The sequence below is a fragment of the Tursiops truncatus genome, chromosome 4 (genome assembly GCF_011762595.2).
Source record: "Tursiops truncatus isolate mTurTru1 chromosome 4, mTurTru1.mat.Y, whole genome shotgun sequence".
Classification (NCBI taxonomy): domain Eukaryota; kingdom Metazoa; phylum Chordata; class Mammalia; order Artiodactyla; family Delphinidae; genus Tursiops; species Tursiops truncatus.
The window spans coordinates 116,383,583-116,400,828 of NC_047037.1; the positions used below are offsets into that span (position 1 = coordinate 116,383,583).

Genomic DNA, 17,246 nt, shown 5'->3' on the forward strand with positions numbered 1-17,246 from the left:
TGTAAGTAAGTGCTTTGAAGATTCATTCAATATAGTGTGTAGAAGGAAAAGAGACAGCAAAACATTTTGTCATCTTTTTATATTGTTGAATGCCATGGTCATGACTAGTGTTGAAAAGATAAGGTGATTGTAGTTGGGGTTGGTATTTGTGGCTTTTGGGCTTGCCTTTTTCAGTATGCTACATTTTGTTCTAAGCTATTTCTGAGCTCTGAGATTTGCAGTGTTATGTTTTTATTCTCTCTCTCTACTTGCAGCCTTAATATCTGAAATGTAGCTATTGGCATACTTTACACTTTAAAGCCTGGGTAGAGTCATTGGCTTTACTTTGTTTTGTGAGGCCAGGGAAGGAACCCTTATGAGGACTTGCCTTTATATGACGCTTATATTAATATGCCAGGACTGGACTATAGCAAAGGACAAGGGCTTGGGAATGGAGGGCTCATATTTGGGCTAGAGGTTGGGCTTTTTTTTTTTTTGTGTGGTACGCGGGCCTCTCACTGTTGTGGCCTCTCCCATTGCAGAGCACAGGCTCCGGACGCGCAGGCTCAGCGGCCATGGCTCATGGGCCCAGCCGCTCTGTGGCATGTGGGATCTTCCCGGACCGGGGCACGAACCCGTGTCCCCTGCATCAGCAGGCGGACTCTCAACCACTGCGCCACCAGGGAAGCCCTAGCCCCTGTTTTTTGTTTTTGTTTTTTTAAAATCATGTACGCTCTAGGGATGAAACAAATCCATGTTTCTATCCTCTGGTTGCTGGTGGGAGAGACTGGTTGATTAATAATTTTGTGCAGTGTAATAAATGTATTTATAAAGTCTTTTAGGATCCAGGAGGAAGTGGTAGGAGGAAACCTAACTGGAGCATGTTGTAAGTCCTTGGTGATTAAAAAACTAAATGTGTTATAAGCTCTAAGTGAAGATCACAAAGTCATGGCATTCTTTAATCTACTATTTTTAGTACCATAATTCTACCATATTACCATATGTTTAAGGAATATTATAATAAATCTACTTCTTTAAAACTCATGCTTTTATTATAATGAATGATGATCTCTACCATATGACTGAATTGAGTTATACATTTAAGTATGTATACCCACCCACCAAAAATAAATGTGGTTTAGAAATGGATACTTCAAAAATTTTTATATCTTTAGGTCACTTTGAGAAACAGTGAACATGTATGTCTTAAGCTCTACTCAGTTATTACAGTTTGTATGTAATTTTACCTCTGTAAAAAGTTTTATGGGAATGCTGGAGAGATGGTATCTTCAGTTTATATCCTTGACTTTCTTTCCCTCCTCTTGTAACAAAAAGTGCAGGTAAGCTGCTTGGTCCTAGAAAGTACATTTGAGGCCATACATTCTCCCAAAAGTAGGCAAGGGAACTAAAAAGCTTATATTATCTTATCACATTAATGTTTTCATACAACGTGAAAATCAGATGTATTTTCCTGGTGGGAGGGGGCTGAAGAGGAGGGTGCCTGAACTGACTGTATCGAACCATTAAAAAAATACTTTCTGGTTTTTAGTTTTTAATAATCTTAACTAGATCTGGAATTAGAAGAATGTCATTATCTCAGGGGAGTCTAGATTGTAGATTTGGGATGGGTTGTTGACACTTGTGGGGAACAGGAGACCTAGTTTTACTCAATATGGTCTTGAGGCTGAGTTTCATTTTGTTATTAACTTCATGTGACTTATTTTTTCAATTTTTAATATTTATTTTTTTAACCTCTTTATTGGTGTACATGTGACTTATTTTTAGACTTTAATTTTTGTAGACAGTACATTTTATAGAAATCAGGTCTTCTCAAGTTTTCCATGACTGTTGTCTGTGTGACCCGTTTCCTGGTCATTATGATACAAATGATCTGGTGTGTTGGCATTGAAAAGGGTTATTTCTAATTAGTATTTTATTATAATTAGAAGTTTAAAAATATGTAATGGTAGAGGGTCATCCACCTAGAAGATTTAGGAATGAGTGTAGTTCTCCTTGTTCTCCTTCACTTTTGATCAGTTTATGCTTTTGGAATATACTGTAGAATCCTCTTTTTTAATGGTTATTGTACATGCCCACTGGTGCTAATCAACTGCTTTATGCCTCTTCTGTCCCTTATATATGACCGCTGGTGCTAATTCTTCTTTCCTGTTTGTGTTATTGTTGCTACTTCACCCAGAACCCATTGCTTGTTTTTTAGTTCATTCATTTCTAATTACCAATGAGGAATAAGGTTCCTTTATTTATACTTCTGGATATACATATGTTACAAAAGGAGCAAACTTTTCAAATGAAAACATTCCCATTTATAAAAGTCAATAAATAATTAAATATACCTTGTTATATAAAATAGACTTTGGTGTTGTATTTACCTTTTGTATACCATGTGTTAACTTTTCTCTTTTGAAGTAGTCGCCTTGTACAAATTTAATTTTTCCAGTTGATTATTCTCATTCTTGTATTACATTATGTTGAATTGTACAACTTGAACAGTAGGAATTCTCTCAGGTTGGCTCTTTGACTTACCTCCCCCTTATGTTCTTTAAAACTTATTTCTGATAAGAGTGGGATGTTCTAGATAAATGCTGACTTTCTTATGCCCCAATTCATCTAATAAATACCTTCCAAGGAGTTCTACTACTTTTTAGTGGTCAATAGTTTAAGAGAAAAAGCTTGTATGGGCTGAGGTTGCATGGAGAGTTGATATTTAGGCAGAGTACTGCTGCTAATGTTGGACCACTCTTAAAAGTGTATACTGTTTATTTTTAAATATGTGAGTTTACTTTGATCTTTACATTGTAATGTATCATGTTGTTTTATTTTTTAATTAATTAATTAATTTATGGCTGCGTCGGGTGTTTGTTGCTACACACAGGCTTTCTCTAGTTGTGGCGAGCAGGGACCTTCGTTGCGGTGTGCGGGCTTCTCGTTGTGGTTGGTTTCTCTTGTTGTGGAGCACGGGCTCTAGGCGTGTGGGCTTCAGTAGTTGTGGCACACGGGCTCAGTAGTTGTGGCTCGCGGGCTTAGTTGCTCCGTGGCATGTGGGATCTTCCCAGACTAGGGCTTGAACCCGTGTCCCCTGCATTGGCAGGCGGATTCTTAACCACTGTGCCACCAGGGAAGTCCCTATCATGTTGTTTTCTGCTTTCTTTTTTTCAGTATGTGGTTTTACTGATTCCCAAAGAAGACTCTATCCTACATTCATATAAGTTATTTTAAGTAATACTAGTTTGGAATCTAATACATTGTATCTAAGGTCATGTTGTAAGGTTAGAGACAAAAGAATAATTTACTTTTTCTGCATAATTAAGGAAGATAGCTATATTATTTTGACATTAATCTGATAGAGCAAAATCTTTAGGAGAAAAATAGTGTAGCATGAATGAGATCTTCTCAAGAAGCCAAAAACGTTGAAAAAACTTACTCTTGCTGAGGTTTTGTAATGAATACAGAATGCGTTAAGATATTTAGCTATTATTTATGCTTATTTAGAATCGTAAGTAACACATGTCTTGAGCAGGCAAAAATGCATGGTTAGTTTATATGTGAGGATTAGGGTTTTCCAGCATGTTGTTACATGTTTAAGAGCAAGAAGAACACCATTAAGCAAAGTAGCATTACTCTTAGCCATGTTTAGGTATTTTAGATATATTTTTAGATATTGTGTAAGTGCATTTATTTTGAAGAGTTTAATCTTTTATTATTCTGATATGTAGATATTTATTTCAGTAGATTTCTCCCTAGGCAAACTTTTGGGTAAAGAAGTGAACACATAAATATTCTCTCCCTTTATTTAGCTCTTGTAGAATCATGGATCTCTAAAACTGAAAGGAACCCTAGAATTTACTTTACCCTTTTTATAATAGAAAAGGAAATTAATGGTCAGAGGAATAAAAGTACAGTTTTTTTCAATTTTTAGTTTTCTTGATTCAAAGTAATTCTTATAAAAATAGTCATTATGTTATATTGTAAATATGTATTTCAATACAGTGACTTTTCAGAAAACTTACCTAGGTACTGTATCCCTGGTACTAAGCCTCTAATTTGTTGAAATATAATTTAATATATTTCCTATTACATAATGCTGTCTTTTTGTGTTTGAAATTTCCTTTTTCTGAGAAAAATAGGCTGCATGCCTCTTGATGTGTTGGCATTGCCACGGCTATGTTCTTAAAACTAGCCTCCGCTTGAGTAAATTTAGTTTTAAATATTACTTCCCCAGATGGATTGTCTAGAGCTTAATCTATTAAAATCCTTAGTTTATAGTATGCTATTTTCTAGGGTACAGCACTAAATTAATACTGTACTTTTTTCCCCCATCATCTTCTTCCCATTGTTTTAGAGTTCTTGAAGCCAGCATAGCAGAAAATAAAGCATGTTTGAAGAGGACACCTACTGAAGTTTGGAGAGATTCTCGAAACCCTTATGATAGAAAAAGGCAGGACAAAGCTCCTGTTGGACTAAAGAATGTTGGCAATACTTGCTGGTTTAGTGCTGTTATTCAGGTAAGAGTCTTTATGCAGATCTTATTTGGTGGGCCTGACAGCAATGGAAAGTGGGTTGGGGTTGTGTTTCTTTTAAGCTGTATACTTTATATATAACTGCAGATCAGGTTTTAGTATGCCTTTCTGTCTACTAACCTAGTTTGGGGATTGCAGTATTCCGCACCCCACTTTGTTCCTCACTCCCAGTATGGAGTTTTAATGATAGAACACTACCTAATGCCTTATTCAGAATTAATTTTTCCTCCTTCCCATTTGTTGGGAATTGTCAGAGTGGAAAGAAAATATTTTTGTATATAAATCCCTGAAAATTTAGGGAAGGATGTAATCAAGGTATGAAACCAAAACTGTTTTTTTTTGTGAGTCAAATCAGAATTATTTATATATAATGGAAAATATCATTCAAGAATTATAGTCATTTAAATACTATTTTTATGTAAGAGAGCATTTTATTTGAGGAGGGAACAGATTGACAAATAATTCTCAATACATATGTGAGAATGACGTAAGAATAAATGTTGATAAATAAAGAATAACATATTTTCTTTCTAACTTGGAAAGGCCTTAATGAAATGTTTCTTGAGCTCCTTATTCTAAAATGAAAAATGTTTGTATGCATAGATATCCATCATCTTCTCAGTTTGGACTAATTTTCTTTTTTTTTTTAAACTTTTATGTGATATGACTTTTGACATAAATCTTTACCATTCTCAGACATTGATAATGTTATCTGTCAAATTGTAAAACGTTAAATTAAAGTCTCCTTAAATAAAACAATCTATGAATAACATGCTCTTAATTTTAATTGCCATTTAGGAAAATTAATATTTGTGCTTATTTTCCTAATACAGCTGAATTGTAGCTTATTTATTATTTCTGATGAGTACTTTTTAAATCATTAGATGTATTCTAATTTACATTCTTTTACATTCAAAATATCTCTTCATTTTGTACTTTTCCAAAACTGTATACTGTGTAAACTTTCATATGATATTAATGCAACTCACAGGTTATTAAGTTCATTTCTACAAGGTTGTTAATTGTGTTCTCGAGGCGATTAACCAGTAGTTTTAACTTTTTTTCTACTTCCGTGTTATAATTTCCAACTCTTTTCTGCCTTTCTGGCAAATAATATTATATAATTTGATTTCCTTTGGTTTTCTGGATTTATGCCTCACTTTTTAATAAACTGTGGTATACGCTAGTTAATAATATGGTACGTTATTTGTTTTCTAGCCTATTAAAATGTTAAGGAATACCTGGATTAGCATAAATTTGTGATGATACTTTTGTTCTTGGCCTTGAGTATGCATTAATTGTTCACTTACATGCCAACAATATCTCAAACTTTATTTGCTATCTTAATCTCTTAGATCTTCTTAATAGGCTGTCTTGCTTTACTTGCACTGTTAGTAAGGGCTTTTTTGCATTTCATTGTTCAATCTAAATTTCATAATTTAGTCATCATTTTAAAATATGAAGCACAGTTTTAAGGCTCTGATCTGAGTGTTTATGAGTATGCTTTGCAGCCTGTATTTGGACAAGTAGATGCTACCTTTACACTATTACAGCCAGTAAATGAGGCTCATTGATTAGCTGTTTCTCTTAGAAAACTATAAGAAGTAAGAAAGTGCTTCTAAAGAATCAATAGTTTAGTTAGAATAAACACCTAGGAGAAGTAACCGCTAACCTTGAAAAATTTGGATTATAATAAAGTAATAAGATACTGACTTGGGGATGTGGAAAAACATTAAGCTTCAGAGTTCAGAAAATTGTGGGTGGGAAGAAAAATTTATCTGGAGATAACTTCATTTTGTTTTTGAATGTAATTTTAAAGTCTCTTAACCCATTTTACTTTTCATTTCTAGTAATTGAAATATTTTATTTTTTCATTTCTTGACATTTGCTTAATTTCACAGACATCTGAAATATAACAGTTTATCATCATAAATGGAACTTTTCACTTATGAAAGAAAATTTGGGTAGGAAATCTGTATTAGTGCTGGAAGTTTTTAAATTGTATTTTCCAAAGCAAGGTGGAACTTGTTCAGGCTGTGACATAAATGTACTGTGAAGTTTCAATTACAAACTTTTCTCAGGGATGGAATTTATTATACTTAGTTGGCAAGACTAGTATGAAACAACAGGGAATTCTTCTCTTTGTAAGTATTTCTACCAATTATAGTAGTTTACTGGGATTATAAATCTCTAACTTCAGAGTAGGTAATGAGTATAGGCTACAGAAGGCACAGCTTTGTTATATTTGTTCCTTTAGGTACTGAGACCTAAGTATTTTGGAAGAAAAGGGGAACAGAATATCAGAAAGAGACTGTAAGCAAGGAGAAGGTTGTACAGAGAATGGCTTACATAATCTTTTGGATGCTAATAATATTAGCCTGACTGTCTTTAGATTGGGTATCAACCAGTTATCTAGTCAGGACTATTTTCATCCTGTTCAAAAGGAACTTTTATGTAGAAAGTACTAATTGGGGCTGCTTTTTCCACTAGGGTGTCAGTGAATTAGGCAGTTACTTATAGGAATATGTTCTCCTCTTTCTCTGGTTTGGGGTGTTAAGTTCAAGTAATCCATGGATTCTCACGATAAACCTTAGCACCATTCCCATTTGGATGCCTCTGAGATGCTCAGAAGTAAGGCTTGAAGCCCTTTTTCATACTCAGAAGGGTTATGGGTTGGATGGTAAAGTATATGGTCACCTTATGCATAAATTATGAAACTCTAAGTTGACTAAAATACACGCATCCTGAGGGCAGAGAGCACATCATCTAGGTTACTGTTCTGTACCAGTGTATAGTAGAGTGTCTGACACGTTGGAGGAACCCTTTAAGTAATTACTGAGTTAGTAAATGAATGAACGGTAAAGGAGCATATATTACTTATGGTGGAATTGAAGACTTAAGATGCTTCTACCACTCTAATGTATTAAAAGTATGGTATTGAAAAGGTGCTGCAAGTTTTCAAAACATTTCAGGATATCATTTAACGTGTTTTTCATAGCACTTGCTTTTGTCTCTAATTTTCATCAAAGAACATGAGTACATAGTTCAAAGAGAAAACCAAAAATCCCATAGCAATAAAAGCCTTGTGAAAAATAACAGCCCTCTGCTCCAAACCACCCTGCCTGAGAAGCATAGTCCTGCTTCTTAAAGGCATCTACAACCAATTCTGTTTCTCTAGCTATCTTTGTTTTTCTAAATGACATGCCTTTCTGCAGAGATAGATGAGGATTTAGCTCTTTTCATTTCACCTACCTAGAATTGCCTTTCCTTTCATCTCCCAACATAGTTATATCACCAGTTAAAAATAGTCAGTAGTCAGTGTTTACATTTTCTTTGACTTTGTAGACATTATAGTGGTTTACTAAGACTACCCCTCTGTAATTCTTTGTTTTCATGGAGTTGTCAGTTGCCACCTTTTCTTCTTTCTGTTTTCTGTATACTTATTTATCCTTAAAAATTTCCAGCTGCTTCAACCTCTCTTTTGAGGTATTATCCATAGTGTGTTTCATATACTCAAACATCTCAAACATGTTAACTCTTTTCTTTTCTTTTTTTTTTTTTGGTGAGGGGAATCCTTTACAACATGAGATTTCTGTGCCTCAAATCCAGACTGGATCCTGATTTTTTTGTGGTTTAAGCATGGTTGCTAACTTTCCAAAAGCAGGTCTAGAGAAAGGGAATTGGGGAAGGGACAGTTGGGGGTCAATTGGCAGGCTTTTACTTAACCCTATTTGTAGCCCTGAATCTCATCCTACCCTGAAATACACCATGACTGATTTTTATGAACCCGAGTCAGTTAAATTATATTCAAAGTTTGAATTTTCCTGTATTCCACAGGAAGAGAGAGAGAGTACTTGTCTGATGCTTCTCAGTCTGGGAAGGACATAGGGCTTTAATTGCTCTGTATACAGACTTTCAGTTTTTAATCCTGCCAGTCTGTTTCTATCTCACATTGAAACTTATCTGATACCGTTTCATTTTTTTAAAAATCCACCAAGGAGAATTTATGTTGCTCTTCCTTAGTATTTTTCATTATAGACAGTTTATGTCTCCCTTTGCTCTCTTGTCATCACTCTTTTTGTTTTCCACAAATTATGTATTTAAACTCTCATCTTCCATTAGCTCTCTGAAATTAGCAAGAGTTTAACCAAACTCTACTTTAACAAATTTCAAAATTGACACATTAGCTTTGGACTGAATGAAAGGATACTTGTTTTCAATGTGTATGACCCACAAACACAATTTAGGCAGTAGTGACAATTACTCTTTCCCACCCCTTTGAAGGCATGTGTTGACTAATAGTACTATGCCTGGTTTATGGTATAGATTGGTACTTAAAATAAATTTCTGTGATTTGTTGTGATAATCCACGGTCACAAATTCTACTTCGGGTAGTAACATATTGTTTTCGGACATCTACCCGCTCATATTTTGCTGGAGTCCAAAACAAAACAAAAGAAAAATGAAATCAGCTTTCTGAAGGCATCATAAACCCTAAAGCAGTGAGGAATTTTGAGGCTACACTTTGAGAGAACAAGAATTTCAGAGAGTAAGCTTCACATTTTGGGCTGATTTTATCTTTGAGGCAATTTCAGGAGTGACTACTGATTGGCTGGGGAGCTAAGCAAAGTTTCACACAGGCTTGGAGCCCTAGGAAACACCTCAGATTTTCAGTTAAATTCTAAAGGGCTACACCCTAGAATTAACTGAGAACTGAAAAATAGGCCAGGCTTTATAATTTGTGAATCCCAGCTTGAGATTTTCTCAGAATTGATTGGATTAAGATGATCTAGGCTTGCAAGTAGTCTCAGTTTTGCTGCCTGCCAGAAGGAAATGTAAATTCTGTTAGAAGATACTATCATCTCGAACTTAGAATTTTCTCCTTTTGCGGTATGCGGGCCTCTCACTGTTGTGGCCTCTCCCGCTGCGGAGCACATGCTCCGGACGCGCAGGCTCAGCGGCCACGGCTCACAGGCGCAGCCACTCCGCTGCATGTGGGGTCTTCCTGGACCGGGACATGAACTCGCGTCCCCTGCATCGGCAGGTGCACTCTCAACTACTGCGCCACCAGGGAAGCCCCTTTTCTCCAGTTTTTTACATACAGTGTCTAGCACTCAAATCAGTCATAATTAGTTATATCAGAAAATAAGACATGTCCAAAAATTAAGAGAAAATAATGGATAATTAGAAATATACCTACAGGGAAAACTAAAAATCGAATTATTTGTTATGTAACTATTACTATGCTCAAGGAATTAGAAGCATGATTGAGAATTTTGATAGAAAACTAAAAACTATAAAAAGAACAAAATAGAATATTTTGTTCAAAACAAAATATTTCTAAAATAGAAAATTTAGAACTGAAAAATATGATAAATGAAGTTAAGATATCAGTGGAAGAGTTTAGCAGGCTACAGACACACTGAAGAGAGAATTAGTCAACTGGACAGTTTGTGGAACATTTTCACACTAAAGCCATGAGATACAGATGAGAGCATATAAGAGATATTTTGGACATGGTGTAAATTGTATTAACACAATTTATTTTTGGTTCCAGAGGGAAACTAAAAGGGAAATAGGATAAAAACAATATTTGAAGAGATGACAAAGAATATTCCAAGCTTGATGAAAGAGATGAAGCCACAGATTAGGGAAGCAATAGGAACCAGGTAGTATGAACGTAAAGAATACTACACTAAGGCACATCATAGTAAAAGAGAGAAACACTCTAGACAGAGAAAATAGTAAAAGTAGCCAGATAGAAAAGGTGTATCGCCTCTATGAAGGAGCAAAAATAAGACTAATGGTTGACTTCTCAACAGAAGTGCTATCTTTAAAGTTCTGGGAAAAATTAACTGGCTGTCTAGAATTCTATAACTAGCAAAAATCTTTAAAAAATGAAAAAAGCCCCCACAATTTTCAGTTTAGCAGAAGCTGAAATACTTTGTTACCAGGAGACCCACACCAAAGGAAATTCTAAAGGGTGTTCAGGAAGAAGAAAAAAGTTTTCCAGTGGGAGCTCAGAGCATAGAAGTGGGATTGAGATTCTCCAGATTTGTCAATATTCTCTTTCCTATTTAAATTCCTTTTAAGAACAGTCTGTACTTTGTCCCCCTTACTTTTATCCCATTTCTTCAGGGCTCATTGCTGCTATTCTGCCATTCTACCATTCTACTGGAAAGGTGACTTCCCAATTGACAAGTCTAAAGATTATTTTCTTGCCCTTACCTTACTAGAATGTGGCAACCTTCAACCTTTGCTAATTTTGTCCTTCATGAAATTTGCCAGTGATTCTTGGATGTACTCCAGAATCTTCTATGGTACTTTATATCTTTGTTGAGAGGTTCCTGACATAGGAATTTTTAAAGCTCTGCAGTTATTCTGATACACAACTATGTTTGAAAACTTTTCTACTCCTTTTTCTTCTGTGATCTCATACTCCACATTTCCTTTACTATTTTTATTTTGTCTTTCTTATAGCTCTTTTTCCTCTGGCTTTTAAATGCTCCTTCCTTAAGTTTCTGATTTTGGTCTGTTATTGTACTTATTATTTCTGACTTATAACATCTGCTCTCATTGTTTTAACTTGCAATAACAAGATAATACAAGGGCAGAGACTTGATATATTTTATTCTCTGCTGCCTGTCTTCCTTGTGTCTGGCATGTAGTAGGTGCTCCATAAATATTTGTTAAATGAATGAATAAATAAACGAATATGTTCATATTGTTTAATTAAAAAATACTTCAGATCACAATTATCAGTTTTATGGTTTTACCTTTCATATTTACGTCTTTAATCCACATCTATATCTATATATGACTATTTATATATAGTGGACCAGTTTTCCCAACACCCAGTACTAAACAAAATCTTGTTTTCTTATGGATATGTGGTGCTATTTTTATTTTCTAGCAAGTTGGCTAACCCATCTTTTACTAAGATTTAATACATTATAACCTCCAGTGCAATGATTTTCAAACTTTATAAACTGTGACTCACAGAAAGGAATACGTTTTACATTGTAAAACACTTTACACATACATACGTATGTAAAAATATCACCAATGAAAATTTTACAAATGATACTCTGGTGAATTGACTGTTTATGACATGTTCTGATATTTTCCATTATATTTTATTTCAGTTTTTAAAATTAGTGTTTATCATGATGACATTAATGGGTTACAAGCTATAGCTTAAAAACATAGCTGCAGGAAGCTTTTTCATGAGCATCTTTCACATGCTTTCATTATGCTCTACATGATCAATATTACTGTATTTTTGAGTAACACTGCTATTGTTATAATTAAATATCTGTCTCCTTTCTAGGTTGTGTGTCTCCTTGACCATTAGCTATAATACGTAATTTCTTTGTGTCTCTATCACCTAGCATCTGGCCCATAAATTTATTTGTACTGTATTTTTGTAGAATTGATACCTCTAGAAAACTCATACTGAACATAACATGTCTAAAAAGTTCTCAACTTTGCATTTGTGTAGATTTTATTTTGAGGAAACTGCTTAGGCACATAGTAACATAAAGAAAGGAAACTTTTAATAATATATATTATGTTTTTTTGAGTTGTCCACGTATAATTTTCTCCTTTGCAGTACCATAAATATTGTTAATGATCAAGAATAATATGTCAAAATAAAAGAAATGTGACTTTTTCTCAGGGAGAAAATAGGCCTTCTTGTGCTAGTGGGAAATATTCTGTATATAAAATAAATCTTTCAGGCCAGTCATATTTTTATAGTTCTGTTAATAGAATTTTCCCTTCGGTTATCTTAAATTGTTGTTCTTTTTCAGTCATTATTCAATCTATTGGAATTTAGAAGACTAGTTCTGAATTACAAGCCTCCATCACATGTTCAAGATTTACCCCGAAACCAAAAGGTAAAATTATGAAAATTTTCATAATTTTTTTTTTTTTGTGGTACGCGGGCCTCTCACTGTTGTGGCCTCTCCCGTTGTGGAACACAGGCTCCGGACGCTCAGGCTCAGCGGCCATGGCTCACGGGCCTAGTCGCTCTGCGGCATGTGGGATCTTCCCAGACCAGGGCACGAACCCGTGTCCCCTGCACTGGCAGGCAGACTCTCAACCACTGCACCACCAGGGAAGCCCTATGAAAAATTTTTAAGCAGAGTATATATGGTCTTCATATTCTTTTATCTGTGCTTGCTTTTGGGAAATTTGCCAAATCAAATCTGAAATAGTGTCAAATTTGAATGTGAACCTATTAATCTCAGCTACAACAGTAACTTCCCATTCTTGGTTAGTATATTGTAATTATGAATTTTTCTTCACCTGTGTGTCAGTAATAGGCCAATTTTTTTGTTTCACTTTAGTAATTTCTTTTTTCTTCTTTTTTTTGGATGTCAAATTTCAGTAAATTTTATAGGTTACCATTTACAATTCAAGGCCTTTACTCAGTTGCCTCCTGAAAAATTGTGTGGAAATCAAAAATTTATCAGTTATTTCTGTAGCTGAGCTCTTTAAAAGGTTAGTTTTGCACTTGTTGTCTTTGCAGTGCGAATCTGTAACTTCTAATATTGTTAGGCAATATAATGTGACAGAGAGCACAGGCATTAGGACCATATTTCCTGGGTTCTGGCTGTGGACCTGCTTGGTCTAGTTACTGCTCATTTTCCTTATCTGAAAAGCATAAATAATAACAGCAGTTATTTTATAGAGTTGCTGTGAGAATTAAATGAGATAAAACACATAAAGGACTTAGAAGTACCTGGTACATAGTAAGTACTAGGTGTCAGCTATTGCTAGTTATTGTACTGTTCATATTAGCTTTTCAAAAGATAGGACTGATTTGCACGCAGAAATTCATACTTAATGAAAAAAATTAATTATGGAGTTGATATCCTTGAGTGTAAGACTTCAGTGATCTTGTCATAAAGAAACTGTAGCCCTAAAGGGGACTGGTTGCAAAGACAAAGAAGTTATAGGTTTCAGTAAAGTGTTGAACTTTGTGTGACCTATTGTTAATAGTAATAATACATTATTAAATTATGTTTTCCTTTTAGTATCTAATTTTGAAAACTGCTTTTCCTGCAAACACGTGAAACATTTATAATGCTAGCTAGTGGGAATATAATTTGATTTATAACCAGCTTTTCAGGCCGTAATCTTTGGCCATAGAGTGTCAGACTGATAAGCCATTTTCAAAAGGGAAGCAAGATCACCTGACCAACTACTCATACTTCCAGAGAAATTAAGCAGACACCTTTAAGTCATTACAGTTTTTACATGAAACTTTTTGGACTGTTGCCTCCCTCTGTCACAATTTGGTTAGTTTGTTGTTCTGATGTCTTGGTTGAAGTATATTTATAATTCACATGATTATTTAGAATTATTACTTGCAATTTGAAAGATATCTAGACAATCCCCCTAGTACTTGGAAATTATTTACACCTCTAAATAATCCCAGGAACAAAGAACAAGTCGAAGAAGAAATTTCAGGGTATTCTGAACTGAATAAAAAGTAAAACATGATGTATCAAAATTAGAGGGATTTAGCTAAAACAGTGGTTAGTGGAAAATACATGAACTAAATGCCTTATTAGAAAATAAGAATTGTTTCAAATTAATGGCATCAGATTGCATCAAGAAATTAGGGGGGAAAAGCTTGTTAATTTGAAAGCAGAAGAAAGGAAATAATTAAGACAAGTACATAAATCAATGAATTAGACATCAGGAAAACAGTAGAGAAAAATTAATGGAACCACAAGCTGCTTCTTAAGAAAGTTGGTAAAATTGATAACCTTCTAAGTAGACTGAGTAAGAAAAAAGAGAGAAGAAACAAATTACCAAAATAAAGAATGAAAGAGGGGCACATCACTGCATATTCTGTAGACAGTAAGAGAATAGTGGAATATTATACACAACAGGCAAATATTTAAAAAGCTAACAGCTATTGAAACCGATGAAAAGATAGATAACCTGAGTATCTCTATATTATATTAGAATTTTTAGTTAAGAACCTACCCACCAAAAAAAAAAAAAAAAAATCAATAGCAGCAAGATTTATTGGTGAGTTATACCAAACATTGAATGAAGAAATAATAGCAATTCTCTACATGTTTTCCCAGAAAATTGAAAAAGAGATAAAACTTCCAAATTTACTCTATGAGACCAGCATTACGCTGAAACCAAAAGTAGAAAAATATATTTCAAGAAAAGAAAACTACAGACCAATATTCCTCATGAATAATAGAAGAAAAAATTGTCAGATTTTTGGCAAGTTGAATGCTGTAGTACATATAAAGGATAATAATACCTCATTGGCAGGTGGAGTTTATCCAGGACTGAAAGATTGGTTTAGTGTTCAAAACTCAGTATAATTCATCATATTAACATATTAGACAAGAAGAGCCGTATGACTATCTCAGTAGATGAAGAAAAAGGATTTGAAGAAAGCTAATATATATTTATGGCAAAATCTCACAGAAACTAGGAAGAGTAAAAAACTTTTTTATCCTGATAAAACTCATTTATGAGAAACTTACAACTAATTATAATACTTTCTGGTGTAAGACTGAACCCTTTTCCTCAAAGATCAGGAACAAACAAGATGTCCCTCACCACTTTTCTATTAAACATTAGACTGGAGTTCTTAACCAGTGCTGTAAGGTAAGAAAAAGAAATAAGCATGCAGATTGGAAAGGAAGAAACAAAGCTGTCTTTTCATTTATATGACTGTCTATTTAGAAAATCCTAAGTACTCAACTAAAAAAAAAAAGATGCTAGAATCAAGAAGTGATTTCATTCAGCAGCATTACATGATACAAGGCAAACATACAAAAATCAACTGTATTTCTTAATACTAGCAACACACAATTGGGAATTTAAATTAAAAAGTACTTATGTAAGACAGCATAAAATATGGAATATTAGAGATCAAGTAGCCAAAGATATGGAAAACTACAAAACATTGCTGAGAGAAATTAAAGAAATAAAGAGATATACTATGTTCATGGATCAGGGGATTCAATTTTTTTAAGATATCAGTTGTTCCCACTTTAATCTATAGAATCAGTGCAATCCAGTTATAATCCCAGCAGGCATTTTCATAGGAATTGACAAATTGATTGTAAAATCTATATGCAAAATCAAGGGATGTGGAATAGCCATAGCAGTTTAAAGAGAAAGGCAGTGTTGGAGGAATTAATTTTTTGGCTAATGATCAAGACACTGTGTTATTGGTGAAAAGATAGTCATATAGATCAGTAGAACAGAATAGAGAGTCCAGAAATAGAACAACACATATAGGGGTAATTGGTTTTAATCAGAGTTGCCAAAACAATTAAATGGTCAAAGGAAAATCTTTTAAACCAATGATGTCTTAGACAGAAAAATACTTTCCAACCTTTACAGGACACTATTTATGAAAAAAAAAATCACAATGAACTAACTATAGACCTAAAACAAAGAAATAAAACTATAAAAATTCTTGAGGAAAACATAGAAAATTTTAGGGTTCTGGATTAAGAGAAGATTTCTTAAGAAGGACAATAAACAGGCACAAATCATACAAGAAAAAAATTGATATTTTCATCAAAATGAAAAGCTTGTCTTTGAAAAATTCATACAAAATGAAAAGGCAAGCCACAGATTGGGAGAAAATATTAGCAAAACATATATCACACAAAGGAATTGTATCTAAAATATGTACAGAACTTTTACATCTCAATAGTAAGACAAGTAACCTATTACTATATTGGGAAAAATATCTTAACAGATTACAACACCAAAGAAGATACACAGATTGTAAATAACTACATGAAATGATGCTTAATGTTACTAGTCATTAGGCCAAATGCAAATTAAAATGAGGGGTGCCACTAGAAGAACTAAAGTTAAAAAATATAGCCCATATCCAGGTGTTTTAGAATGTGGACCTAGAACTCTCATTACACTGCCAGTGAGAATACAAAGTAGTTTAATGCCTTTGGAAGACAGTTTGTTTGTTTCTTAAAAACATCTACCATACAGCCTTGCCATTTCTCTTCAGTTCTTTACTCAAGAGGAATGAAACCATATGTCCACACAGAGCCACATCCAATAATATCCACTGCAGCTGGAACAGGTTAATGGATAAATAAGTTGTGGTCTGTCCGCACAATGGAATCCCACTCAGCAATAAAGTGGAATTAATTATTAATGTACATAAACATATGGATGAAGTTCAAAATAATTATGCCGATTGCAGGAAACCATTGACTAAAATGAGTACATAGAATATGATATGATTTATATAAATTTCTAGAAAGTGTAAAGTAACCATGGTCACCTGGGAATGATTAGGGAGGGGAGTGAGGGATGAAGAAAGTTTTGGGGTGATGGACAGGTATGTTATTGATTGTGGTGATACATTCATGGATGTATACATATGTGAAGCTTGTAAAATTGTACACTTTCTAATGTACAGTATATTGTACATCAGTTATATCTTGATAAATCTGTTTTAAAAAAGATAAAGAATTGCGTTTGAATAATTTCTAGATGTGGTGGTATTTTCATAATTTATGCAGTGGCTAGTCTTAACAGCAACCACTCATTTTGCCTTTTGAAATTCAAGATGTTCTAGCCACAGGAATTGGCTGAGAGCAAAAAATGTTTTATTAAAGTATTTAACTTTTCACATGTGCATCTCAGCAGAATTTCACTTGATTTCAAAAGTCATTTATTTCATTCTTGTCACTTGGCAAGGAA

At 34.0% G+C, this 17,246-nt stretch overlaps 1 protein-coding gene across 5 annotated transcripts in view; it reads left to right on the forward strand.

Annotated features, from left to right (window-relative positions):
* The window catches only part of USP25 (ubiquitin specific peptidase 25), a 138,493-nt gene that overhangs the window by 39,700 nt on the left and 81,547 nt on the right, over positions 1-17,246 (forward strand). For all 5 annotated transcript variants that reach the window (XM_073804389.1, XM_073804390.1, XM_019922544.3 and 2 more), the window contains 2 exons: positions 4,340-4,502; positions 12,329-12,415. In XM_073804389.1, the coding sequence (XP_073660490.1) occupies positions 4,340-4,502; positions 12,329-12,415 (250 nt within the window). The remainder of the gene's footprint in view (positions 1-4,339; positions 4,503-12,328; positions 12,416-17,246) is intronic.